Below are 25,975 nucleotides of genomic sequence, written 5' to 3'. Positions count from 1 at the left end.
TGGTCATTTACATTTAATATTTTACTATTACAAAAAGAGCTCCAAAGAGCATACTTACACATATTTTTTTGTTCACATGGGCACACATTAATCTAGGTACACACTTACATCCAGAAAGTACTGGGTTACAGAATATGTAGATCTTCCCCTTTATTATTTTTCTCAAAAATAATTATAATAATTACAATTCCACCAGAAATGCAGAGAACTGTCATTTTACTACATCCTTGACTTATTATCAAAGGCTTACATTTTTGTCAATTTACGGAAAACTGCTTCCAAAGACGGAGGAAGCTGGGAGACCAAAGAGGCTGACCAATTGAATTTCTCAGAAAGAAACACTTAGTAGAGACAAACAGAAGCAACCCCTGCACTTGCCCTCCAGAAAGTATGCTTTATTTAGCAAGCTTCTAGGGTAAAGACAAGTGCAACTAGTTAGCTCTTAGACTATTGTGATCACTGGGGACGTTAGATAAGCATCTTTATGAGGGGTTATATATGTTATGAGCATTGTTTAAAGACCTTTGCTGCAGAACACCTCGGTATGCTGTGGGTCAAACATCAGTCCCCAAGATAGTTTTGCTTCAAGATGGTGTCACTCTTGCCAGGAAACAGGCTGTTTTTCTACACAGTTGAATGGATGTGACATATTATCTTAACTTGCATTTTTCTGATGACTACAGAAAGTTTGGTTTGCTTTTCACATTCTTTTTCCATTTTTCTATTGTCATTGCTCTTATTATTTCTTCGCATATTTTAGAAATACTTTATATTTTATAACTATATTTTCCAAGTTTGTGCTTTAACTTAAATTTTCTTAGTCAATTTTTAATTAACATTTTTATTTTTAATGTTTCATGAAACTCTTCCAACAGCCAAAGTTATGAACATATATTTATATATTTTCTTATCAAAGTATAATATTTTGCCTTTCATATTTACATATGCACTTCACCTCGAGTTTATTTTTGTGTGTAATGCCAGGTACAAAATTTTTCCTATGTGGATAGTCAATTATTCTGGCACCACACGTTCATATTTACAAGGCTACTTGTCTATTTAATCATGCTCAAAACCAGCTCGGCCCTTTCATGTCTTTCATCACATCCTTTATTGCTTACCTCTCACCACACCCTTCTACAGAAGCGTTATTTTCTTGTTAAACCAGACTATTCACTGCATTTACTCTTCTTGCAATATGCTAAAATTGTTCCTGTTGTCTCTACGAGTCACGCTTTCTGCCTTTTTTCCTTACTAAATTTAAACCTCTTGTGAAAAAGACATTGTCCAATTTATGTTTTCGCCCGTAATACTGAGCACTGATGTAGTAGGTTTTCAAATATTCTTGTTTTATTCTGAATTTAAGTTGGCCCTTATAGATGGGAACTTTCACTGAGTACAAGCTATATATCCATGTATTTAGGAACAATCACAACAGTTTCAATGAATAGGAACCAGTCATCTTTTCTGCCCCGGTGAAGAGGCTTAGTGGTAGTCGGTGGATGGCACTGACCGCGGTTGATCAGAGGAAGCTTACGCCGTTTCCAGGCGTGGCCTGGGCGTGCCCGCTTCAAAGTAGACTCCCGGAGTTGGCCCAGTTTTGACCCTAGTGATGCGCCTGTGCATGTGTTCATATCGCCGTCCCGTCTTCTTCACTTCCTACAGATGCCGGGACCCCCCAGATAGCAAGTGTGGACATTCACATTCAGAGGCACAGGCTGTCCGTACAGCGAACGTTGTCACCATTCCCGGAGATAGGGCTCCGACCTTCAAAGGGGCGGTGCGGTTGGCGCACAGTTCTCAGGCGCCTTCTAGAATCCCCCGCCAGCCTCCCCGCTGCCTGGTTACCTAACTCGGCCGGGGACACCCAACCTCCCCTCTCGAGGACCTGGGTTGGCCAGCCCAGCTTTGTACGGGTGACTGAAGGCCACATCGACGTAACAGTTGAACGGGAAGGTCGTGGAGACCACCCGGCACCCGCCCCAGGCGTTTCCAGAGTCTCCGCTTAGGCGGCCCGTGGGGGTCGCGGTCGCGGACCGGGGACAGAGCGTTGGGGTGGGCGCGCAGCGCCGGTCGCACTCCCGGAGCCGCCCACCGCCGCCCAACGGCCGCCTAGCGCGCGCCGGGACTACATTTCCCATAGGCCCACGCTGCGGAGCACCGCCGAGAGGAGCCCCACGCGAGTGCGCAGCCGCGAGGTGTCCCTGCCGCAGCCCCCGCCTGCCCGCCCGCAGAGCTTTTGAAAGGCGGCGGGAGGCGGCGAGCGCCATGGCTAGCCCGGGCCGCCTGCTGTGCGTGCTGGGCCTGCTACTCTGCGGGGCGGCGAGCCTCGAGCTGTCTAGACCCCAAGGCGACACCGCCAAGAAGCCCATCATCGGTAAGGAGGTTGTGCGGGGCCGCAGCAGACGGGGAGGGGCTGGGTGTTGGCGCTGGGCGCCTCCCGCCACCGCGCTCCAGCTGGCATCTCCCGCCGGGAAAAACCGCCAGATGTGCTTCGCTTTTGGTGCAAGGAGGAACCCGGGCTGGGCACCATTTGGGTCGTACTGAAATGTACCTGGTTGAGGTACCTTATTCATTCCTTTAGACAAATATGACTCTTGAAGGTGGGAGGGAGGAGGGTGCACCATGAAGAATCCTGAGGATTTTCTTTTTTTGTACACAGCTAGGAATTTCTACTAAAATAAAACATTTCTTTTTCGCACATAGTTGGGAAGTTTTACTCATTTACATCCACAAATTCTGTACATGCATTACATTCATCAAAATGTATTGATGGCGTATTTAAAATACCAGTGCATTGTAATATAAAATCAAGAAATTAAGGTATAACTTGGGTTTTGTCATGTTCAGTAGCAGAGGACAACAGTGGCTAATATCCTAATGTAGGTTCTATTTGGTGTTAAAATGCAGCACACAATTTTTCGTTTCCAACATATTTGTGTTTTAAAGAGATAGTAAAATCAGTCTGTGTTACCAAAACACACATGTGAGACGGACCCAAGGAAAGCTACCTAGGAGAAATCATCCTGGGGTTAAAATTTGCCCAAAGAAATTTGTGTGTGGATATTAAGATTAGTTTTATTTTGGCTGTGGGATTATGCCTTTCATACTGTTTTTTTTCTATGAATATTATCACTGTATTCTGTAACTAAACAGAAAGTAGATGAATGTTTTTTCATATAGGTAGTGCCCAGTTTTCAAATGGGTTGCTTACTAATATTTGGAACTTATTTCATAGCTGTTTAACATGGTGATTTGATTCTCCACGAGCTAACTCAAGCTGTAATTAATGTAACAGGTTGCATATTGTGTGTCCAGAGAAGAGAAAAAAAGCAGAGGGGATTCTTTCCCTTTCCTAGAATCAGGGGTAGCCCTGCGTCAAATATTTAAAAAAGGGACTTTGCTTTTGGTGACTGAGATCAGCACAACTTCGTTAACTGAGTACCGACTATGTACACAATCTTGCTCTAGGAAGTGCAAAGGATTGAAAGATGACAAGCCACGGGAGTTGTGAGATGGCCTTAAATTATTGGTGGAATTTTGGTCACATTTTGAGGGACAGGGAGAACAGCTTGAGCTCTTTTCCCAGGGATGGGAAAAGTGAGTATGCGTGGGCCCAGGGGAAGGGGAGATGTTGGTGGAACTCACCCTGATGTACTTCTCTTTCTGGTAGCCTTGCGCTCCCATGATGCCCCATGTCTCCTTTGTGGTACCTCACCGCATGTACCCTGTACCACTCCATTTCCTATGACACTCCTACTTCTTCGTTCCCTAGCCAAACTTTGTTATTCCTTAGTGAAGATGATCTTACCTACCAGTAAGGAGAAAAAGTTTTACTGAACAAATTTTGGCGTTTGACATGTTATCTGAATACCTGATGAATGCCAATTGTAAGAGGCTGGGAATACAAAAGTGAGTAATACAGACAACAGCTCTTCCTGTCAGGTGGCCTACAGAGACACTGAAAGTGTTCCAAATGCTGAAGTGCTGAATAGGAGTAGGCACAGGTACTCACCCAACAGACGTGTTTTGATGTATGCTGGTTGCTGTACTGTGCTGGGGCTGGGTTTCACTGGTAAAAGGAGGCCAGAGAGATGGGTGGGGGAGAGCATACAGGGTCTTACAGAGTTTATTAAAGTTTAGGGACCCACTGAGGTAGTTAAACAAAGTGGTGACACCTGCTTGCTGATCTATCTCTACCTAATGTCCTTTCCTATTGCTTTCTGCTTTCACTCTCCTGGCTCTAATAATATGGATTCCTTGCAACGTGACAGGCACAAACCTGACTCCTGGCCTTTGCACTTGCTATTCCTTTGTCCTGGATTGCTTTTTTCCCAGATATATGAATGTGGTTAACTCTGTCACCTCTCTGAAGTCCTGGCTCAAATGTTGTGTTTTACCTTCTCAGGGAGGACTTGCCTGGCCACCGTGTTGAAGAGACTGCCCTTTCCTCCATAGATGGGCTCTCCTTCCTTACCTTCTTTCTCTCCTTAGTACTTACGACCAGCCGTCACTCTATATATTATGCCTTTTTATCTTGTTTATTGTTTGTCCATTCTCCCCTCCCTGCTACACCCTCGAATTAATGCACACAGGGCAGGGGTTTTTGTTTGGTTCACTCATAGTCATGTGTCCCCAGCACCTAGTTTGTTGCCTGGCATGAGGTATGATTCAACAGTATATATTGAATGACTGTAGGAATAGGAATGGTGATATGATCCGATTTGCTTTTACATGGGGAGCTGCTTGGAGCTTGGGGGGTTTCTTAAGAAAAGATATAACAAGACCTTCTAAGAGTCTATTATAATAGTGTGGTGGGGAGAGGGGAGATATTGATAGCTTGGGCTCAGGTAATGTTGGAGAGGTGTGGATGGAAGATGTTTTCACTCCTTTGCTTCGTTGTCAGGGAATCAGTGTGTCTGTGAGTATGTGTGGGAAAAGAGTGACAGCCTTGTTAATTTAAGGATCTATATTCTTTAGATGGATTCTAGGTCTACAGTTGTGTGAAGGCTGCAAGTGCTATTTTAAGCCTTCTTTGGGGGCTTATTTGGCCTCCCTGATGTGGTGAGAGATAGATCTACTTGAAACTAAGATCAGCCTCCCCTGCTTTTTTCCCACAGGCTATGGGTGGACTTGGAGGAGAGACGTCCTATTTAATTCTGTGGATTGAAATAATAAAATATGATATTTTTGCTGTAATATATTTCAGTTTCTGAGCAAGAAGAAAAGAAATTTGCTTGAAACTAACCTTTTTTTTGTTATTAGGAATATTAATGCAAAAATGCCGTAATAAAGTCATGAAAAACTATGGAAGATACTATATTGCTGCATCCTATGTAAAGTATTTGGAGTCTGCAGGTGCAAGAGTTGTACCAGTAAGGTATGATTCAGTGTTGTTTTTTTTTTTTTACTCTGTATAAAAAATTGCTGTGTACGGGTGCGGTGCCTCATGGCTGTAATCCCAGCACTTTGGGAGGCCAAGGCAGTGGACTACTGAGGTCAGGAGTTCGAGACCAGCCAGGCCAACCTGGTGAAACCCTGTTTCTACTAAAAATACAAAAATTAGCTGGGTGCAGTAGTGCACTCCTGTAATCCCAGCTACTGGGGAGGCTGAGGCAGGAGAATCGCTTGAACTAGGGAGGTGGAGGTTGCAGTGAGTTGAGATTGCACTACTGCACTGCAGTTTGGGTAACAGATCGAGACTCCGTCTCAAAAAAAAAAATAATTACTGCCTAATATCTCTAAAATTCGTGCTTTCTCTTTTATGATTACATTGTTTAAATGCAGTAACATTGCACCTGATTTTTGACACAAACATGTTGCTTAGAGTCTCTTATACCTGTAACGTCATTAGAGGTACTGTATGTCATATGCACTAACATCAAGAATGAAATGATAGTTTCCTTTACCCCAGAAAAGGTGGTCCTCACAGACACTATGAAGGTAATGGAGTAAAATAAAGTGGTTGGGGGGGTGGGGTGAGGGATAAAAAATTACGTATTGAGTACAGTGTACATTGCTTGGGTGACTGATGCATTGACATCTCAGACTTCATCACTGTACAGTTCATGCATGTAACCAAAAACCGTTTTTACCCCAAAGGCTATTGAAATAAAAAAAAAAATTAATGAATCTACAATTTAACCAGCTTTATTCTATAATATTAGGATAAGAGAACACTTAGGGAATGAAGGAGGTTTTTAGAAGATGACTTTTAAAATACCTTCACACTCTGTTTTAAAACTTTGTAAATTACCAATGCATTAGGGTTGCTTCAGTGTGGATTATAGGTATTGCAATTTTAAAGGCACTACATTATTTCTGTGATAAAATGTTCCTATAAGAATAAAATGATTCATCTCATATTTTCATTTAGAACTGAATTCTTCCCATATTTTTCATTTGGAAGGAGCTAACAACCAGAGTCTTATACAATTTTATATGTATTTATAATATCTTGTCAGCTAAAATTAATGTATTTTAGAATCTTTGAGCACCTCATCTAATCCATTTTGAGTGATTTCACACACAAAACACTATTTATTCTGTACAGCCTGTTTTTGCAAACAATTCCTCATCAAAAATTATAACAAAAGTACTGTTCAAATATAATACTACTAATAAAATGCAAATATTACAATTTAGAGAATTGTACCACCAAATGGCTTTAGGTTTAGATTTATAAGAATTGTCTTCTTGTATGATCTTTTACATTTAAATTAACTGTTCCTGCACCAAAATTACCATTTGCTTTTGATATTAGTCTTTAATATTTTAGTAGCATGTCTAATTTTGAAACAAAATTTTATTTGAAGCCCATATAACACCAGAGGTTTAGAGCTGAGGAAGAGGCTCCAGAGAGTCTTCAGAACAGTGTTTCAAAGTTTTCATCAGGGACGCTTTTTAATGCAAGCTGTTTTTCTGGGATGTTAGTGCTGACCGTGTGGCTGGGAGACAGGAGAGACAAAAGGCAGAGCAGCCATAAAAAAGAATGAAATCATATCCTTTGCTGCAATGTGGATGCAGCTGGAGGCCTAAGTGAATTAATGCAGAAACAGAAAACCAAATACCACATATTCTCACTTATAAGTGAGAGCTAAACATTGAGTACACATGGACTCAAAGATGGCAGCAATAGATGCTGGGGGCTACTAGAGGAGGAGGGTGATAAGGGCTGAAAAACTACCTATTGGATACTGTGCTCACTACCTGGGTGACAGGATCATTTGTACCCCAAACCTCAGCATCACACAATATACCCATGTAACAAATCTGCACATGTACCCTCTGAATCTAAAATAAAAGTTAAAATTATACAAAATAAATAAAGTAAAATCGTAATTGAAAGAGGAGACATTAGTTGTAATGCTACAGAAATAAAAAGGTTCATAAAAGACTACTTACAAGAAACTATATGCCAACAACATGTGTAACCTAGAAGAAACGAATAAATTGTTAGAAACACACAGTCTACCAAGACTGAATCATAAAGAAATAGGTAACAAACCTGTCACTGGTGAAGAGATTGAAGTGGTAATCAATAGCCTCTCAACACAGAAAAGCCCAAGACCAGCTGGCTTCACTGGTGAATTCTACCAAACATCTAAAGCAGAATTGATACCAGTCCTTCTCAAACTCATCCAAAAAATTGAAGACAGTACAATTCCAAGAATGAACCCCAATGTAAACTAGGTCTTGGGCAATTATGATGTGTCAGTGTATTTTTATCAAGTGTTACAATGTACCACCCAAGATGTTAATGGAGGAAGCTATACATGTTTTGGGGCAGGGGTTATATAGGCAATACTTAACCTTCCCTTAATTTTGCTGTGAACCTGAAATTACTCTAAAAAATAAAGTCTTTAAAAAAATAAAATGCCTAAAGGCAGGTAGACCAGTTTAGAGATAGTTGCAGTAGGCTAGGTGTGAAGTGTTGAGGGCTTGGCTTACACTGGTGGTATGGGAATGATAGGTAGGTGTTTGAAAAAATCACCAGTACATGATGACTAATAAAAGGGCACAGGGAGGAAGAAATATATAAGGATGATGGAAGTTTTGAAATCATGGGAGTTTTGAAACTGGATGACTTTGCAGAATATTGGTATTTATGAGAGATGCTGAGAACATGACTGTCAGCATATAGGTTAATTTCCAAATTGGATTCTCAGAGTTCATTTAAGATATATTGGAATCATGCGATCCTGTAGAAACAGTCTAATACATAGGGGCTAAGTTCACAGACTAGCCTGCGAAGGATTACCTGATGCAAAGTAAGACTGGATCATGATGATGTTATGTTCATTTCTGAATTTTGGATGCTGGGAGTCAACTTCTGTGGTTTAGAAGTGAAAAGGAAGAGATGGGAGACCTGGGAAGCATTCTGAAATAGATCAAGAAATGTCTTTGGTTTCTTTCTGCCTTCTTTCTGCCCCCTTCTGTCTCAGGTGCTTGGTGCTCTCAGGTTGTCATAAATGCCCAGTGTGGGACTAGTGGAAAACAGAATGTCCTGCTTCCTCAGAGGTAGCATACAGGAGCCCATGGACTGCTGCTTTTGGTTTAAAAACATGTTTTATTCACACAGCGTTTTAAAACACGAATCAGGCTGGGCGCGGTGGCTCATGTCTGTTATCCCAGTACTTTGGGAGGCCGAGGTGGGAAGATCGCTTAAGCTCATGAGTTTGAGACCAGCTTGGGCAACATGGAAAAACCCCTATCTATAAAAAATTTTTAAAAAAGTCAGCCGGGAGTGGTGGCGTGCACCTATGGGCCCAGCTACTCAGGAGGCTGAGGTGGGAGGATCACTTGAACCCAGGAGGTGGAGGTTGCAGTGAGCTGAGATGGCACTACTGCACGCCAGCCTGGGTGACAGAGCCAGACCTTTCTCAAAAAAACTCCAAAGACCACAAATCAGACTTTGTAAGAGTCTGAATTTTTGGTTCTTTTGAAGACAGTTATCTAGATTGGGTTTTAAATGGGGCAAATGCTCCCCATTGGCAACAATGCCTTACCATCGTTTTCGTGCTGCTAAAGCTGTGTGTCGTTTGCCATCATCACCAGGCTTAAGCCATTTCCTTACAGTTAAGGAGAGAGTAAACTGTTTCTCATACCTTGTTGAAAGGGACTTTTGTTTCAAAAAATGTCTGACAACATGCAACTAACAGCTGTATTCTCTGCCAGCGCCCCTAGGCACCAGAGTTGTGACATGGCACACTCCTTCCCCTGTGACAATTAGGTCTCTTAATAGTGATAAATGAGGACCAAAACTATAGTCATGGACAGTGTGGGAGCCATTTATTTAGAATTAATGAAATGGCTGAAACTAGCTTGCACCGCTAGCTGGCAGGAATCCTTGGAGTGCAGCTGTGTGATCTAAATCCATTTTGGTCCCTGATGGTGGTGGTTGCCCATTTAGGTTTAAATATCCATGCGGAGAATTCTGGGTCCTGACTGGTTGGTTCCTTTTTGTTGCCACAATCTGGGGAGATTAGACTGGCAGAATACTGGGTACACGTAGATTCATATTTCACCTCCCTATCACTTCCCAAGGCAGGGCTACCTGTCAGTATTTTCTCCACTTAAGACCATGGTAAGCACCATTCTGGTATCACCCATTGCTTTGTGGCTGTCTGCCAGGAAGAGATTACTATGAACTTGTGAAAGACCTGGACTTGCAAAGCTTGTTTGGACTTAGAGTAGATCCCAGAGTTGTTTGCTGGCAAAACACAGCCTGTGTTCTGGATATCACAGGTGTCTAGTTAATAATGGGTGTGAGGGACCTTACCTCCCCCTAAAACTTCTTTGAGGGCAGAAATGGACTAGTTGACATCTAATCGTAAGTCTACTTCTTTTAGGGCAGATTGAGAGGACAGGTACCATTTATTCTCTCACAGAAACAGAAGGCTGCTAAATGTGGGAGAGTTCTTGCAAGGATTTCACTAACTTGGTGCTCTCTTCCCTTATCGTTGCATTTCATTGAACTTTTGGGAGAGCAGCTATCTTACTGTGACTTAGTAAATGTTGTCGCCATATGTCATAGATTAATCCCATCTTTTTTTTCTGGAGAAAGGGAATAAAGTCACCAATAATATGGCGATTGTTAGGAGGCCCTTAAGGGGTGTTTGATCAAGGGTCTTTCAGAGTAATTACCTGGGCAGTTAGGCTGTTCTACAGTCATTTCTCTGTAGTCCTCAGTTCAGACTAGATGTGAACTGTCCTGACTTTGAAATGCAGAGTAGTCCCTAGACTGTTGCAACTAGTTTGTTGGGGTGGGATCAGGCAGAGACTTGGCATTTATTTATATATTTTTTAATCTGCCAGAGCTGCCTGTAGTTAAATAGGCATGATAAATAAAGTTATTTAAAGGAGTCTTTACATAAACTACTGAATATTCTTACATTTCTTTTTGTAGTTCTTGGTTAGTAGAGAAATTACCGGTGGCCAAATCTCATAGTCTTTACTGTTTTTGCATACTAACACATACTTCACAATATTAAATTACATTAGATCACAGAAAAACATATTTAGTTGTCTGATTAGCAAAACAAGGATAGAATTATGTGGCTTTCAAGTGGTTTGCAAAAATGCCTCTAGAAAAGTAGAGAGGTAATATTATCTGGTAATTAAAAATTAGTTTTTATTTGGCTTTTTAAAAGTAATGTGGAGACTTCATTTAGAGGTTTACTTCTAAGTTTCACAAATGTAACAATAACTGTTTTATTGTTTTCAGGCTGGATCTTCCAGAGAAAGACTATGAAATACTTTTCAAATCTATTAATGGGTAAGTTGGCAGCATTGGTTTCATACGGTATGTGAGTGGTCTACATATGTCTGCTTTTGTAAAAGAAATCATATAAATATTATACATATTTCTATGTAACTGTCTTAGAGTGGTATAGTATTAGTGTTCTGAGTTCTTTTATAGGATTTATTTTCTTGGGAGATGCAAAAGTCCTTCAAAAGAGGAAGAGGCAGGTTAGGAAATGTATAATTGTTACATAGTAGACACACATAATTTTTTTAAATGTGTGACTTAATCTTTGTTCTTTTAATGCTTTTCTTAAATGTTTTGAAGCTACCTTGAATGGCGTGGCATACTGCTCATATATGGGGTTTTATAAACCCCATAAAGTCCAAAGTCTGAGGATGTTGATTTTTTTTCAGGTAAATTGGAAAAAAATGTTCTGTCCGCTGGTTTCACCACAAAAGATATGTTAGCTCACAGAACAAGACTTCTAATCATATGAAAAAAATGTTCACCATTACTCTTAATTTTAGGAAAGAAGGCTAATTACAGCAATCAAAAACATTTAATTACCATGTTGGCAGAGATCAGAAAATTTGCTTATACTCCACAGGGCCTGTGAGGAAACAAGTGTGCTCATACTTTATTAGAGGAAATGTAAATCAGGTAGTCTTTTTTGGGGTAATATTGCAATACCTATTGAAAATAGAAGCACGTATACCCTTTGACCTGGGAACTTGAGGAGGAATTTTATTTTATAAATGTATTCCCACCTTGCATGAAGACTTAGACTCAAATCTATGCATTGTATTAGTAGTATTGTCTGACAGTCACCCAGTAGTCCATCAGGTGAGAATTGGTTAAATAAAACAGACTATGTACATTTAATAGAATACTATGCAGGAATTAAAAAATGAGGCTATCTGTAGATGCTGACTTGGATCACCATTGTCCTATGAACAATGTGATAGTGTTATGTGAAAAAGGCAAGGCACGTGATGGTGTATATAGCATACACCCCGTTTGCTTTTTGTTAAAGGTAGGGTGAAGAAATATGCATATTTCTACCAAATCAACACAGCAGATTTTAATGGTAGTCGTTTCTGATTGGGAATAGGGTGGAAGTATTTTACTGTAAAATGTTTTTTAAAAAGAGCTTTATTATTTTTACTTCTAAAGCCATGTTAATTTATTGTTTCTTTTAAAAAAGCTATGTTTAGAAAATTATTTGCCTTCAGTTCAGTTTGGTTCAGTAAATATTTACCATAAGATCGGTTCAATTTAGTAAAACATTTACAATGCCCAGTATGTGCTGTGTGCAAGGTACTTTGGCATGGACAAAGATCATTAAGTCTAGGCTAGAATATAATAGTAGAACTTCAAAAATAGACCTTTCGAATCACTTCATTTTCTTCCCACCCTCTCCCCAGTTGCATTCCTGTTTGGAGAGGAATCTGAATCAAGTAGCAGTGTAGACAGGAATACATACTTTTGGGAGCTAGCCTGTCCAGATGCTCAGTATATCTTCATGCAAACCAGCAAAAGTAGTCCATTGTCTATCTTCCTCACTTGTTTTCTGCATTGCCACTAATTGTTGCTCCTGTAGGCCCCTTTTCTCTCTCATGTAGTCACTGAAAGCTGCACTCCAAAGTGGGTTAAATTAGGGGCCTTATTTATATCTCTGAGTGTCACCAGAAAATGAGCCGTATTCTAATGTGACTTCAAAAGCACCTTTATTGAGTCACTATTATGCAGTGGACGCCATAGTATTTTGCAGGGGAATGCAGAGACGAAAAGACAGAGCCATGCTTTAAGGAGTTTGTCATATAGGAGGGACAGTCAGGTTTTGCTGCATGAAAGGAGTGTGGGGTTAGACATACCATATTTGGTCATAGGCAGCTTTTTAAATACTAAGTTAATGTCTGTAACCTGGAGACCTGGGATGCAAAACATAAAAGTTAAAAAAAAATAGTTAATGGAAAGAGAATGCTAATGAGCCTTCACTAAGCCACTTTTAATTGTGGGATTTTCTGCTTGAATTTGTGGTAGATATTCTCCCACACAGATGCTTATATGTTTTCTACCAGACTGTGATCTTCCTAACAGCAAAAGCCACTCATGTTTGTCTCTCCAGGCAAGTCCTGAGTCTAGCTCATGGAAGAAACAGAATATATTTCTTGAATAACAACAATCTCACAAGTGATATTTCACATATCTCAAGTTCGTATTTAAATATTTTCAAAATTTTAATATGATTAATACCATTTTTCTTACCTCTTTTGAATATCCTTGGTTCTTTCAAGACCTTGCTATAAATTTTAAATTTAAAGTTTAATTTCAAAAGTTGATATAAAAACATGGTAAAATATTTTTCTATATTTCATGTTTATAAGTGTGTAAAATAATATCAAATATTTTTGACTGCCTTCTTTTCCTAGACTTTTTCTAGAATTGTAATTATGTTTCTTGAAAAAAGTGTTCTAATACTGTGCACATTTCTGAAGAGACTCAGGGTGATAAGAATTAAATTCTTGTAGAAATTTAATTCTAGCTTAAATATATTTTTATGACCAGCTTGTTCTTTAGAGTTAAATTATTTGTGAGCTAAAACCTACCCATAATTATGGACCTGCAATTGATTTGGCATCACAGATCACCTTCATTTAAACCTGGCTATACCTGGAATTTTGTCTGTCTTTGATGTCTAGCTCTGTGTACTCTTGCCCCTCCCCTACTTATTTACTTTTAATTTTCCCACACTCTATTTCATTAAATAAATTTTTTGAAGAAGTTTTTGGAAAATATGCACTAAAATGTTGTTAACTGCTGTAGTTTCTGAATGGCTAGGATTGTAAATATTTTATATTTTCTTTTTTCTTTACTTTTCTAATTTTCTTCAAGGATCTTATTGCATATGTAATAAGAAAAATTGTTTTAAAATAAAAAGATTGTTTTCTGTGTGTGTATGGGTCGGGGGTGACAAAATACACCCTATTTGATTTATGTAACGTTGTTTCAGAATCCTTTTCCCTGGAGGAAGTGTTGACCTCAGACGCTCAGATTATGCTAAAGTGGCCAAAATATTTTATAACTTGTCCATACAGGTAAATATCAGTTATTGCTTATTATTCCAGATGGGTTTTTGTAAGTTTTTGTGTGAGTAGTTCATTTTTTAAGCAGATGGTAATGCTCCCTTCAAAATTACCCTTAGCCTCATCATACCTTTAATTTTGAAGTGCCTGTTCTTGGCTGCTCCCGCCTATTTTCCATGTGCTTCATTTAATCCTGGGCTTCCAGAGACCCTTCAGAGCCCTGCTGACCGCCCCTCTTTTGATGCTTGTTGATGTGAACCATGTCCTCATGTAGTGTAGACATTCTGATGTCTTTCTCTGTCCTCTGTTTTTTTTTTTTTTTTTTTAATGGGCATTGTTTCTATGTTATTAATTCTCACCTCTTCTTGAAATCTGTTCTTCTTCCCAACTCATTCAATCCTATTTGAACTTTCTTCACAGTTACCATAGACTCCATGTCAAGCAGAGCTTCTGAGCCTCTGACTTCTCCTTTGTAATGTTCACAGTGGGACTGCCTTTGTACCATAGCTCAAACCTTTACTGTTTCTCTCCTCAACTATTAACAGTGATTTTTAAATTAATCTTGCTGGCCCTAGTATCTTACCAATCCCACTTAAATATTTCCCTAAATAACTGTTTTTAGCCTTTGAAATACTTGTTTCAAACTTTTAATAGCTAAGGTCAGTAATCTGTAGGCTTTTATAGTCTTTGGGTCAAGATATACAGTGTGTCCACAGCTCATGTTTTCCAGCCTGTGTGGGAGCTTGGTCTGAAGAGAGATTAAATGATAGCCTACTTATGGATCCTGGAGAATTCTTCAGAAATCCATGTGTAACTCAGCTGCCTATTTGGTTATGACAAAAGATATGGCTAATTTTTATTTTGAAAAGTTTGAATAAACTTAGTTTTCTCTTTTTCCACTTGCAAAGAGTTTTGATGATGGAGACTATTTTCCTGTGTGGGGCACATGCCTTGGATTTGAAGAGCTTTCACTACTGATTAGTGGAGAGTGCTTATTAACTGCCACAGATACTGTTGACGTGGCAATGCCGCTGAACTTCACTGGAGGTAAGAGTACTCTTTTCAACCCTTTGAAAAATATTTGCTGGGCAGGATTAGTAAGTAGCAAATACGAAAGTAAAAGTGCTTATTTTTATTTTCTTTTTAGCCTTTTCCCTGAAGGAAAAAATGCTTATAACATTAGCATTTAAATTATTTACACAGGTTGAAGATGTGAATGACCATCCTTGTACTCATTTATGAGGATGACTTAAGGAATTGTGAATTTTAATAACTCATTGCTTCTAGTGATATCAGGACTGTGTGTGATGAAGAACTCTGAAATGGGATTTGGTTTTGACTCCTAGCTTTCTCACTTTGACCTTGAGGAATCATTTTACCTCTCTGAGGTTCAATGTCTGCATTTGCAAAAAGGTCTAACCCTTAGGGGTTTTTTTTTTGTGAAAATTAAATAAGTTTTTTTGTTTTTTTTTAAGAAAGAGTCTCTCTCTGTCACTCAGTCTGGAGTGCAGTGACGCAATCTCGGCTCACTGCAACCTCTACCTCCAGGGTTCAAGGGATTCTCCCGCCTCAGCCCCCTGAGTAGCTGGGACTACAGGCACCCCACCACACCTGGCTGAATTTTGTATTTTTAGTAGAGACAAGGTTTTACCATGTTGGCCAGGCTGGTCTCAAACTCCTGACCTCAGGTGATCCACCCACCTTGGCCTTCCAAAGTGCTGGGATTAGAGGATCTACCGGGAAGCGCTACATTTACTCAGCAACCAGGAACTCCAGTGAGTTTTGGTGTCTAGAGTTTTTACTGGAACGTTATTATGAAATAATTGATTGAATCTTTGCCTATGTGATTGAACTCTCTCCAGCCCCTCTTTCATACTTGGAGATTGATTGGGCTGGCTCGAAGTTTCAACTTTCTAATCATGAAGTTAGTTTTTCTGATGATTAGTCTTCATCCTGAAATAATTGAGGGACCCACCTTGAATTACCACGTTAGCATAACAAAAATACTTCCATCACTCCGGGAATTCCAAGGGTTTTAGAAGCTTCCTGTCAGGAACCCAGGACAAAGACCAGATACATTCTTAATGATATCACTGTATAAGTAGATAATGATTATTGTAGGTTACTTGATCTCCGAATGCTTAGAATTGAAGCCACCAGCTATTTCTGTTCTCATAGGGATTTTGCAAGGAAGGTAGCAGTCATACTGAAAACTTGTAGAATGCTTTCTGCTTTTGAAAGCTCTTTCTTCCATTGTCTCACTTAATAATTGCAAAAACCTGGTGGGAAGTACATGTATTAGGTCAGAGTACTTTGGTTGTGTGTTGCCAGAACCCGGTTTATACAGAAAAGGAGTGTTTCAAGGTGCTGTGGTTTTCAGGGAAGTCTCTAGCAAGAATAAGGGGCCTGGTTTGAAACAACTGGCACTATCGCCTTGAAAACGTCAGTTTCTTTTTTTCAAAATCTGTTTGTTGGTGTTTGAGTCTGTGCAGAACCTTCAGGGTTGACCACTAAGTTATATTGCTTTTTGATCTGTTTACTGAGTCAAAATTTCTGGCTTGGTTCATGTTCTTTTCTACATTGTTTGTATTTTTATTTGTTTGTCCCAGATACCTCTGAAAATATGTTAAAAGTTTTGGATCCTTTCCTGGGCAAATACATACACCCATGGAAAGTTTTAACTGTTTTTCAGAATAGTCTGTGGAAATCTAGTTAAGATTCCCTGCCTGTTCTTTAGCTTGCCAATACTCATATCAGAAGAATTTTACTTATTCATGTTAAAATTCTAGAAGAAAGTTACTTATAGCTGGAGCATATTTGAGTTTATGTTAAACACATTTTGTGACTTGATTGGAATACTTCTATGGAAATGATGTGTTTTGCTTATCATTTAGTCATCTTGATTATGTCTTCATAATGGCTTCTCTTTGGGTGCAGTAAGTGACTTCAGTGGATTTTATTTTTTTGTGTTTAAATTATTTCTCTTGTACTTAAATTATTTCAGGTCAATTGCACAGCAGAATGTTCCAGAATTTTCCTACTGAGTTGTTGCTGTCATTAGCAGTAGAACCTCTGACTGCCAATTTCCATAAGTGGAGCCTCTCCATGAAGGTATACTAATTACACAATGAAATTAATATGTTTAGAATAACTGCAGAAGTAATCATTTTGTTTTATTTTCATATTCTAGAATTTTACGATGAATGAAAAGTTAAAGAAGTTTTTCAATGTCTTAACTACAAATACAGATGGCGAGATCGAGTTTATTTCAACAATGGAAGGTATATCACTATAACATGTATACTTTATTTCACTTATTTTGTATTTTTAAATTTTGATTTTATATGTCTCATCAATAAAATCATATTACTTTGGGGCTTGAAGATGGGTGTTAGGGCATTTTGGGAGACAGGAGACATGTTTTGTCCATGTTTCAAGTTAATTGCAGTTTTCCTGGGTATTTTCCTGAATGGAGTGGTGAAGAAGAAAAGTAAAAGAATAAAGGGGTGAGGATGAAGAAAGAAATGAAGAAAGTGACTTCTGTTTCTAGCAATATTGCAGATTAAATACCTTGACAGACTTTCCTCCAGCCAACAACAAAATAAATGTGGGTGATAGAGAAAAACATAGTAAATACGTTGATGAATTGGCAAGGAAATAAAGATACTCAGGTCCAAAATTTTAAGAGTTGAGTGGAATATTTAAACCAGTGTTATTACGGAATCAGGAGAACTTGAGACAAAGTCAGGACTCTCTATACGAATAGTATCTCATGGAGCAGGACCTGGATGGCTATACCAGCAATGTAAGGGTGAACTCAAAATACACCTAAAATCCCCCCTACAGAATGGCAAGGAGAATTGCCCATCCTGAGCTTTGGGGCTAAGGGAGTGGGGTGGGGGACAGTGAATAAAGCCTTGAGTGTTTATAATGATGGGCTGTTCTTCTAGTGTGGCCAGCATTATACTAACTGGGAAGTTGGACAAATCTTAAGTAAGTAATTTTGTTCAAGGTTGCCTCAGACTGGTAATGCCCTCACGTGTGAGGCTGAAGCAAACGTAAATAGTTTTCTTGAAAGGACCAGACGTTCATCCCAGGCTTCAAGGAATTTCAATATATGAAGTTTGAAGGAAAACGAGTGCTTCACAGCCAAAATACTACTAATGGACAAGCAAGCACTGTGAATGAGAACTTGCAGAGATAACAGATGTGGAAGCAGACCTGCACAAATGTTAGATATTAGTATTATGAGATAAAGTATAATATATTTTAAGTTTTAAAGAAAGAAGAATGCTTGAAAATATAGACATGAAACAATCAGATTTGAAAATAACCAAATTCAGCTATTAGAAATTATAATTGAGGCCAGGTGTGGTGGCTCATGCCTGTAATCCCAGCACTTTGGGAGGCCCGGGCGGATCACCTGAGGTCAGAAGTTCAAGACCAGCCTGGCCAACATGGTGAAACCCCGTCTCTACTGAAAATACAAAAAAGAAAAAAAAAAAACTGGGCATGGTGGCACGTGCCTGTAGTCCCAGCTACTTGGAGGTTGCAGTGAGTCGAGATTGTGCCACTGCACTCCAGCCTGGACGACAGAGTAAGACTGTTTCAAAAAAAAAAAAGAAGAAATTATAATTGAAATAAAACCCTCAGTAGACATGTTAATCAGAAGGTTAGACACAGTTGAGGAGAAATTAATGAACTAGAATAGTAGATAGATGTGAAGGAAACATTCAGAATCCAACACAGCCAGACATGTAAATGTAAATGCCAAATGTGTCAGAAGAAAGGTTGGAATCTGGAGGGTAAAGTGATTTCTAACTTACCTAACCAGAACTCTGGAAGGAATGGGAAAAAGTAGGACAGAGACAGACTCTTTTTTCCATATTAAAAAAAAATTTTTTTCAGGTGGATAAAAGACCTAAGGAGAAAGGCACACTACCATAAGGTTTTAGAAAAAATAAATGAGAATGTCTTTATGATCTTGTTTAAGGGAAGGAGTTTTGAAGACAAAATATAAACAAACCATAAAGGAAAAGATTGATGAATTCAATCAAATGAAGAAGTTGTGTTCATAAAAAAAAAATTACACAGAGAAGAAAAAAGGGAAGGTTATTTGTAATGCATATAACTGACAAAGGATATGTGTCTAGCTTATATAAAGTAAAGCTATGATTTAAGAAGAAAAGATAGCTTATTAAAAATGGATATGAGGGCTGGGCATGGTGGCTCACGCCTGTAATCCCAGCACTTTCAGAGACCGAGGCAGGCAGATCGCTTGAGGTCAGGAGTTTGAGACCAGCCTGGCCAACATGGCGAAACCCCGTCTCTACTAAAAATATAAAAATTAGCCGGGCATGGTGGCGCATGCCTGTAATCCCAGCTACTTGGGAGGCTGAGGCAGGAGAATTGCTTGAACCTAGTGGGTGGAGGTTTCAGTGAGCCGAGATTGCACTACTGCACTCCAGCCTGGGTGACAGAGTGAGACTCTGCCTCAAAAAAAAAAAAAAAAAAAAAAAAAAAAAGGGATATGAGATTTGAATGGATACCATCCAAGAAAACTTGATTGTCCTCTCCACTTATGGCTTGGTGAGATAAAGTTGCTCAGTGTAATTTCTGATCAGGGAATGCAAATGGAAACCAAAGTAAAAAAACCATTTTATACCCATCAGATTGGCAAAATTAAGAAGCCTGCTGATAACTAGTGTTACCCAGGATGTCACACAGCGGGTGCTGTCATGCACTTACGATTGGAAAACATTTTGGCATTTCTTAGTAAAATCAAACATTTTCCAGTTTTGTTACCTGGCAGTTTTATTCATTGATTAAAAAATACCTTAATGAAATAATTTCATGTACATAGAAATGTATGTGACATTATGTTCATACCAGCAAAAAAATGGAAAACAACTCAAAAGTCCAGTAGTGCAAAGGATAAGTAATACTATACAGCTATTAAAATCAGTGAACACACCTGCATGTACCACTGAATGAATCATGAAGACAATTTTGAGTTAAAGAAGCAAGTCACAAGGGAATACATGCTGTATGTTTTCATTTATATGATGATTAAAATTTGGCAAAAAAGAAACAATGTATTGTTCAGTGGTAAATCTAAGAAAAGGTTGGGGTGATGAATAATTATGAGAGTCCTTCTCACTGGGCTGAAGGGGTGGGAGGGACAGTGGAAGGGCTTTGGAAGTATTAGTCATGTTTCCTCCTCCCAATCCAATGTACCTTGCTACATCAGCATTAACCACCTGCCACCTGGATTGCTGCAGCAGCAGCCTCTTAAGGCTTCCACAAACCCATCTTCCAGCCACCCACTCGTGGTCTGCTGAAGTACCAGTCTGATAGTATTGCCTTAACAAAACTCCTTAGTGGCTCCTCTGCATTGGAGGATGAAGTCTAGATTTATGAGCTTATTTCCTCATGCCCTCTCCCTGCCTTCACCTCTAGCTTGTACCCTGCACGACCTGTTTGCTACACACAGCCCTTCCACAGAGCCATATTTCTTGCTTCTGCCCTGCTTCTCATGTGCTTTCCTCTTCTCTGAAAAGCTCCCCCTTTCCCCTATTCCTTTCTCCTGATGAACTCTTAGCCATCTCGAAAAACCCAGGCCACTTGTCATCCCTAGAGGCCTTTTCTACCATTATTCCTCTTCTCCACAACCTTGGTGCTTTGTGCTATGTGGGAATGTTTCCTAATGCATGTATTTGCTCTTGTTCTGTCATCCCTCTAGACGAAAAGCTCATTGAGATCAGGAACTGTATCTTACTCTCCTTTGTGTTTCTAGGGCTCATAGATGTTGAATGAATGCCTAATTATTTAAATGATAGAATATTGGGTTGGAAGTTAGGAAATCAGGTTCCATGTTGGTTCTGCTTTTGACTATTCCATACCAGGCTCATTTGAAAAATTTCTCCCACCTCCAAAATAGGAACACTTGAGATGCTTTATTATTTCCATATTTTCTTTCTACTCTTGATACTTCTGTCTAAATCAGTGAGGCAGGGCATGATTCCTAGTTTTCAGGAAACTGCACTGGTCTTTTAGTAATGCAGTTTACTAAAGAAGAGTAAATCTCACTCGTTACTGAATGTCAGTGACTTCAAAAAGTTTGTGGGAAAAATGGAATTAAAATATAAAAATAAAAACTGTAAACTTTATTTCTCAAAATAAGCTCTATCAAGTTTAAGACACTTTTGCCCATGATGATACCAACCTTTTACTCCATCCCTAAAGAACTGAGGGTCCTGTGAATTGAACCATGTCAAATGCAGTCTTTTACATTATTAACAGAAATGAGTGCCCTTTAAAGATTTTTTTAAGATTAGGAAACAAGAATAAGTCAGAAGGAGCCAAATCAGGACCATAAGGTCCTAATGGCTTCCCATCAGAATGCTCACTAAATAGCCCTCGTTGGATGAAAGGAATGAGCAGGAACATTGTCATGCTGGAGAAGGACTCTGGTGAAGCTTTCTTGGGCGATTTTCTGCTAAAGCTTTGGCTGACTTTCTGAAAACACATAAAAAGCAAACGTTACTGTTCTTTGGTTCTCCAGAAAATCAACAAGCAAAATGCCTTGGAGCATCCAAAAAAACATTATGACCTTTGCCCTTGACCAGTTCACTTTGGCTTTGACTGGACCACTTCCATCTCTTGGTAGCCATTGCTTTGATTGTGTTTTCAGGTTCATACTGGTAAAGCCGTGTTTTATCTGCAGTGGCAGTTCTTCAAAGTAATGCTCTAGGATCTTGATCCCACCTGTTAAAAATGTCCATTGAAAGCTCTTCTCTTGTGTGCAGCTGATCTGTGTGCAATGGTTTTGGCACCCATCGAGTGGAAAGTTTGCTTAACTTTAATTTTTCATTCAGGATTGTGTAAGCTGACCCAACTGAGATGTCTGTGGTATTGGCTATTGGTTCTGCTGTTTATTTGCGATCTTCTTCAATTAAGACACGAACAAGATACGTATTTTCCTGGCAAATTGATGTGAATAGTCTGCCCTGAGGGCTTCAACATTGTTTCATTCCTTCTTAAAACAAGTTATCCATTTGTAAACTGCTGATTTCTTTGGGACATTATCCCCATAAATTTTTCGTAAAGCATCAGTGGTTTCACCATTCTTCCATCCAAGCTTCACCATAAATTTGCTGTTTTTTCTGCCTTCAATTTTAGCAAAATTCATATTGCTGTTACAGAGGTTCTTTTAAAACTGATGTCTTATCCTTCTTAGTGCCTCATACTGGATCCCGTTCATACAAGTTACAACAAGTTTATTTTGGTGCAAAAAAATGTTGAAATCCTTGCATAATTTTTTTCATAATACACATTTTCCATGAGCTTTTTGAAGACTTCTTATATATATGTATATTTTCCAATGCATGAAGCATTATTGAGGACAAAAAAAAGTCTTAAATCATAAAAAGGATTTATATCCAATATACTAGAAGATCTGCCTTTCAATTAATTGTATGTATCAGTTAATTTCCTAGTCCCCCAGCCTGTGGGTCTCTTGCTGGTAGCTTCACAGGTAGTCCCAGAATAGAGAGGAAAAACGGCAGTGTCACACGGAAGTGGGGGAGGCAGGGAGCTGAGTGCCTGGAGCTGCATGAGGCGGGTGTTTCCTCTCGTGAATACCCACAAAACTGGGATAAAATGTTTCCCTTCTGTGGCCTGCTCTCTAGTCAGAAAGCTTACTTGGATGAGAACAGACAGTGCTCTTACCCCTAGATATCTCTTCTTTCATTAATTCTCTTCATTTCTCCAAGTACTTTCTGATGGTGGTCATGGTTACAATTCCAAAGCAGAAAATAATAGAGGGGAGATTTGTTTTTTTCAAATCAAAATGAGGAAAGGCACATCTGAAGAAGAGACAAATATGTACATTTTTCTGAAGGTAACTATTACACATATTCACTTTTTTTTTGAATTGTGGAATTGTTCATGAGTATGTAAACGTAGAGAGAGTAATATGAACCCTGGGTGTCTATCAGCTTTGACAATTGTCAACAGCTCTGTGTCCCTTCTTGTTTTATGTCTGCTTTTAAACTTCTAAAAAATATTTTAAAAATTTATACCACAAAGTCATCAGTCATTCCATAGACTGAGAGAGAGACACAGTTTAGGCAGTTTAGGCAGGGTGTAAAAGGATACCAGAAGCGCTGCCATACTTCATGCTCATATGAATAAGTCATTATGGGAGGACAGGAAAGCATGCTACAAGACGGGAGAAAGAGACCCGCTGCGGAAGACACTTGTATCACCAATAAAATGTGCATCTGACTTTTGGACAGGGATAGATTCCTCAGCTCAGCTTCTACTTTGCTATGAGTATCTCGAAAAGCAAATCGTCCTACAGATTGTAAAAGGTTGCTAATCAGTGAAATACATTACTGGGAATTTTCACATTGAGTATGAATGGAAATTATTTTGTGTCTGAGAGAATATGTACAATTTTACCTTGTCTGATATTGTGAATTATAAAATGTTTTACATAAGACATAAACCAATTTCATTATAAGTAACATCTTAAACCATTCTTAGTACTTACTAATTTGTGTTGTTCTTACAGGATATAAGTATCCAATATATGGTGTCCAGTGGCATCCAGAGAAAGCACCTTATGAGTGGAAGAATTTGGATGGCATTTCCCATGCACCTAATGCTGTGAAAACTGCATTTTATTTAGCAGAGTTTTTTGTTAATGAAGGTAATATGAGGGTACATAATTTTGTTATTCTGGGGTAGTTTTGAAGAAAATTGCCTTCATCTGAACTTTTGCCTACCCTTTTGCTCTATAAATGTTTTGTAAGTTCTATAGGTTTAACTTTAAAGAATAATACAAATGTTAAATAATGTGAAAGCCCTAAAGTTGAGATGTTAGGTATTCTAATAAAACCAGGACAGTTACTTCAATTAACAGTATCATACATGCTTCAGTGGGCAGAATTCTTGAACAATAGTGTGAAGAATGTTGAGAGGTTTTTTTTTTTTGTTTCTTTTTCTTTGTTGTTTTGTTTTTTGACAGGATCTTGCTCTGTCGCCCAGGCTGAAATGCAGTGATGTGATCATAGCTTATTGCAGCCTCAAACTCCTGGGCTCAGGGGATCCTCCTGCCTCAGCATCCTGAGTAGCTGGGACTACAGGTGCAGACTACCACACCAAGCTCTTTCTTCTTGGATACTTTTAATTTAGATTCTTCCCCATTACTCTCCTTTTCTTAGAATAATGCTTTAATTATAACAGTGTCTAAGAATTAGATGTTACTTTTCCAAGACAGTGATACAAATTGAATATATACCCACCAATTTGTGATTTTAAGGCTACCTCTCTGTAGGCATTGGCATACTGGAGAAAGCAAATAAACTCTGCCTGCTTTTCGGTGATGAAAACACAGACATATTCATGCTGTGTTATGTTTGTGGGAAAAATCGAGAATTTGGTTGTAGATGCTTATTTCTTAGTTGAGCATTACAGGTACAGTAAGTCCTACAATTTAAGCAGAACTGTGTGTAGCAGGTCCTTGAACAACACTGTTTACTTTGAAGTCATTTCATTATAACATTGATAGAAAAAAATTGGTTTTGTTACACATCATTGTGCTTAAAAGAAGTACAGCAACCTATCGATGACGTTAAGTGAGACTAGCTGTGTAAGACAGAGGTACAGAAACAACTTGTAAAGGATAGAGATCACTTTGGTGAGGTATAGCCATTTAAAGACTTCAGTGAACTTTGCTTTCATTCCATCTCCAAGCTTGCCTTAAGTTTTTATCAACTCTCCTGCCATTGCTGGGAAGTCAGGTACTTCCTACTGAGTTCACTCTGCTTTAGAATCATGCAGAGCTGAGTGGATGGTTTTATGACAAAAACTCCAAATTAAAAAAAAAAGTATCCCATATACAGTATTAGTCCAAAGGAACATTTTTATGTGTGCGTGGAGTGAATGAGGGCAGCAGTGGCAGGGCCGCATTTGCTGCAGTAGTAGTCACACGGCATTTGGTCTATGTGGTCTTTATCTTCCAACATTCTTCTTTCTAAAAATGCCGTAAGAGCCTGTATTTACTTTGACTTTGGGAGCTTTAGGAGCTCTCACCTCCTCACATGCCAGCTTTCATCATGCCAGACTTCTCACTGTGCCTCCTGGTTTTTCATAATGCTGCCTTACCTGTGAAAATGTCTCACTTCTCCGTCTGCCTCAGCTTCACCAGTTTCTCCATCCTTTTTACTCTTGTAGCATCCAGTGATGGTACACCATACACCATAAAAACATTTTTATCATATGATTCTGTGTGGTTACGAGGCTGAACTTTTTGAGTGTTAGGACCTGTTCTGTTTATATTTCCATCGCCAGACTGTGTATCAAGTCTTGTGTACACATAGCCACTTGATAAGTATTTGAATGAGTTGCGGAGTGAGCATAGCATGAGATATGCTGCAGGGCGAATGCAGCACAGCTGCTGTGTCCATGGGCGACTGTGCCATAAATCGGGCACTGCTTTATTTGGGGAAATTTTGTAAAGCATTTCCCTCCCTCCCTTCCTCCCTTCCTTCTTCTTTTTTTTTTTTTTTTTTGGAAAATAAGTTTGTTAGAGAAATAAAGAAAAAAAAGATGGCTGTTCTATAGGCAGAGCAGTCGCATTTCTCTTGTTGATATTTTCCCACTTAATAATGCTGATTGCAGGAAGAAATATTATAAAATAGTCTCTTGAAGATTTTGTCATCTGATCTCTTTAAAAATTAACTTTTTTTCTTGCAGCTCGGAAAAACAACCATCATTTTAAATCTGAATCTGAAGAGGAGAAAGCATTGATTTATCAGTTCAGTCCAATTTATACTGGAAATATTTCTTCATTTCAGCAATGTTACATATTTGATTGAAAGTCTTCAATTTGTTAACAGAGCAAATTTGAATAATTCCATGATTAAACTGTTAGAATAACTTGCTACTCATGGCAAGATTAGGAAGTCATAGATTCTTTTCTATAATGTGCCTGGCTCTGATTCTTCATTCTGTATGTGACTATTTATATAACATTAGATAATTAAATAGTGAGACATAAATAATCAGATTGTTTTTCATGGAAAAGCCTTCTTATAGCTGAAGATTGAAAAAAATAAATTTACTGAAATACAAA

At 38.8% G+C, this 25,975-nt stretch overlaps 1 protein-coding gene across 2 annotated transcripts; it reads left to right on the top strand.

The window, feature by feature from the left end:
• On the top strand, window positions 1-25,975 carry GGH (gamma-glutamyl hydrolase). Of its 2 annotated transcripts, XM_054498778.2 has the most exons (9): window positions 1-2,377; window positions 5,266-5,380; window positions 10,727-10,777; window positions 13,761-13,845; window positions 14,742-14,880; window positions 16,838-16,944; window positions 17,024-17,114; window positions 23,411-23,548; window positions 25,597-25,975. In XM_054498778.2, exons 1-9 carry the CDS (start codon window positions 2,269-2,271, stop codon window positions 25,716-25,718), a joined length of 957 nt encoding a protein of 318 aa, XP_054354753.1. In that variant the 5' UTR covers window positions 1-2,268; the 3' UTR covers window positions 25,719-25,975. The 2 variants fall into 2 exon arrangements, with proteins under 2 accessions (XP_054354753.1, XP_054354754.1); XM_054498779.2 differs by lacking the exons at window positions 23,411-23,548; window positions 25,597-25,975 and adding an exon at window positions 17,272-17,512.

The sequence above is a fragment of the Pongo pygmaeus genome, chromosome 7, assembly GCF_028885625.2.
Source record: "Pongo pygmaeus isolate AG05252 chromosome 7, NHGRI_mPonPyg2-v2.0_pri, whole genome shotgun sequence".
Lineage (NCBI taxonomy): Eukaryota > Metazoa > Chordata > Mammalia > Primates > Hominidae > Pongo > Pongo pygmaeus.
This window is presented reverse-complemented; position numbering and strand designations above follow the sequence as displayed.

Bases quoted from the DNA above. Each gene is read 5' to 3' on its own strand.
- GGH (XM_054498778.2), top strand. From the start codon at position 2,269: ATGGCTAGCCCGGGCCGCCTGCTGTGCGTGCTGGGCCTGCTACTCTGC. The intron at 10,778-13,760 runs GTAAGTTGGCAG...ACGTTGTTTCAG, and splicing joins CTTTTCAAATCTATTAATGG to AATCCTTTTCCCTGGAGGAA. The intron at 17,115-23,410 runs GTATATCACTAT...TTGTTCTTACAG, and splicing joins GTTTATTTCAACAATGGAAG to GATATAAGTATCCAATATAT.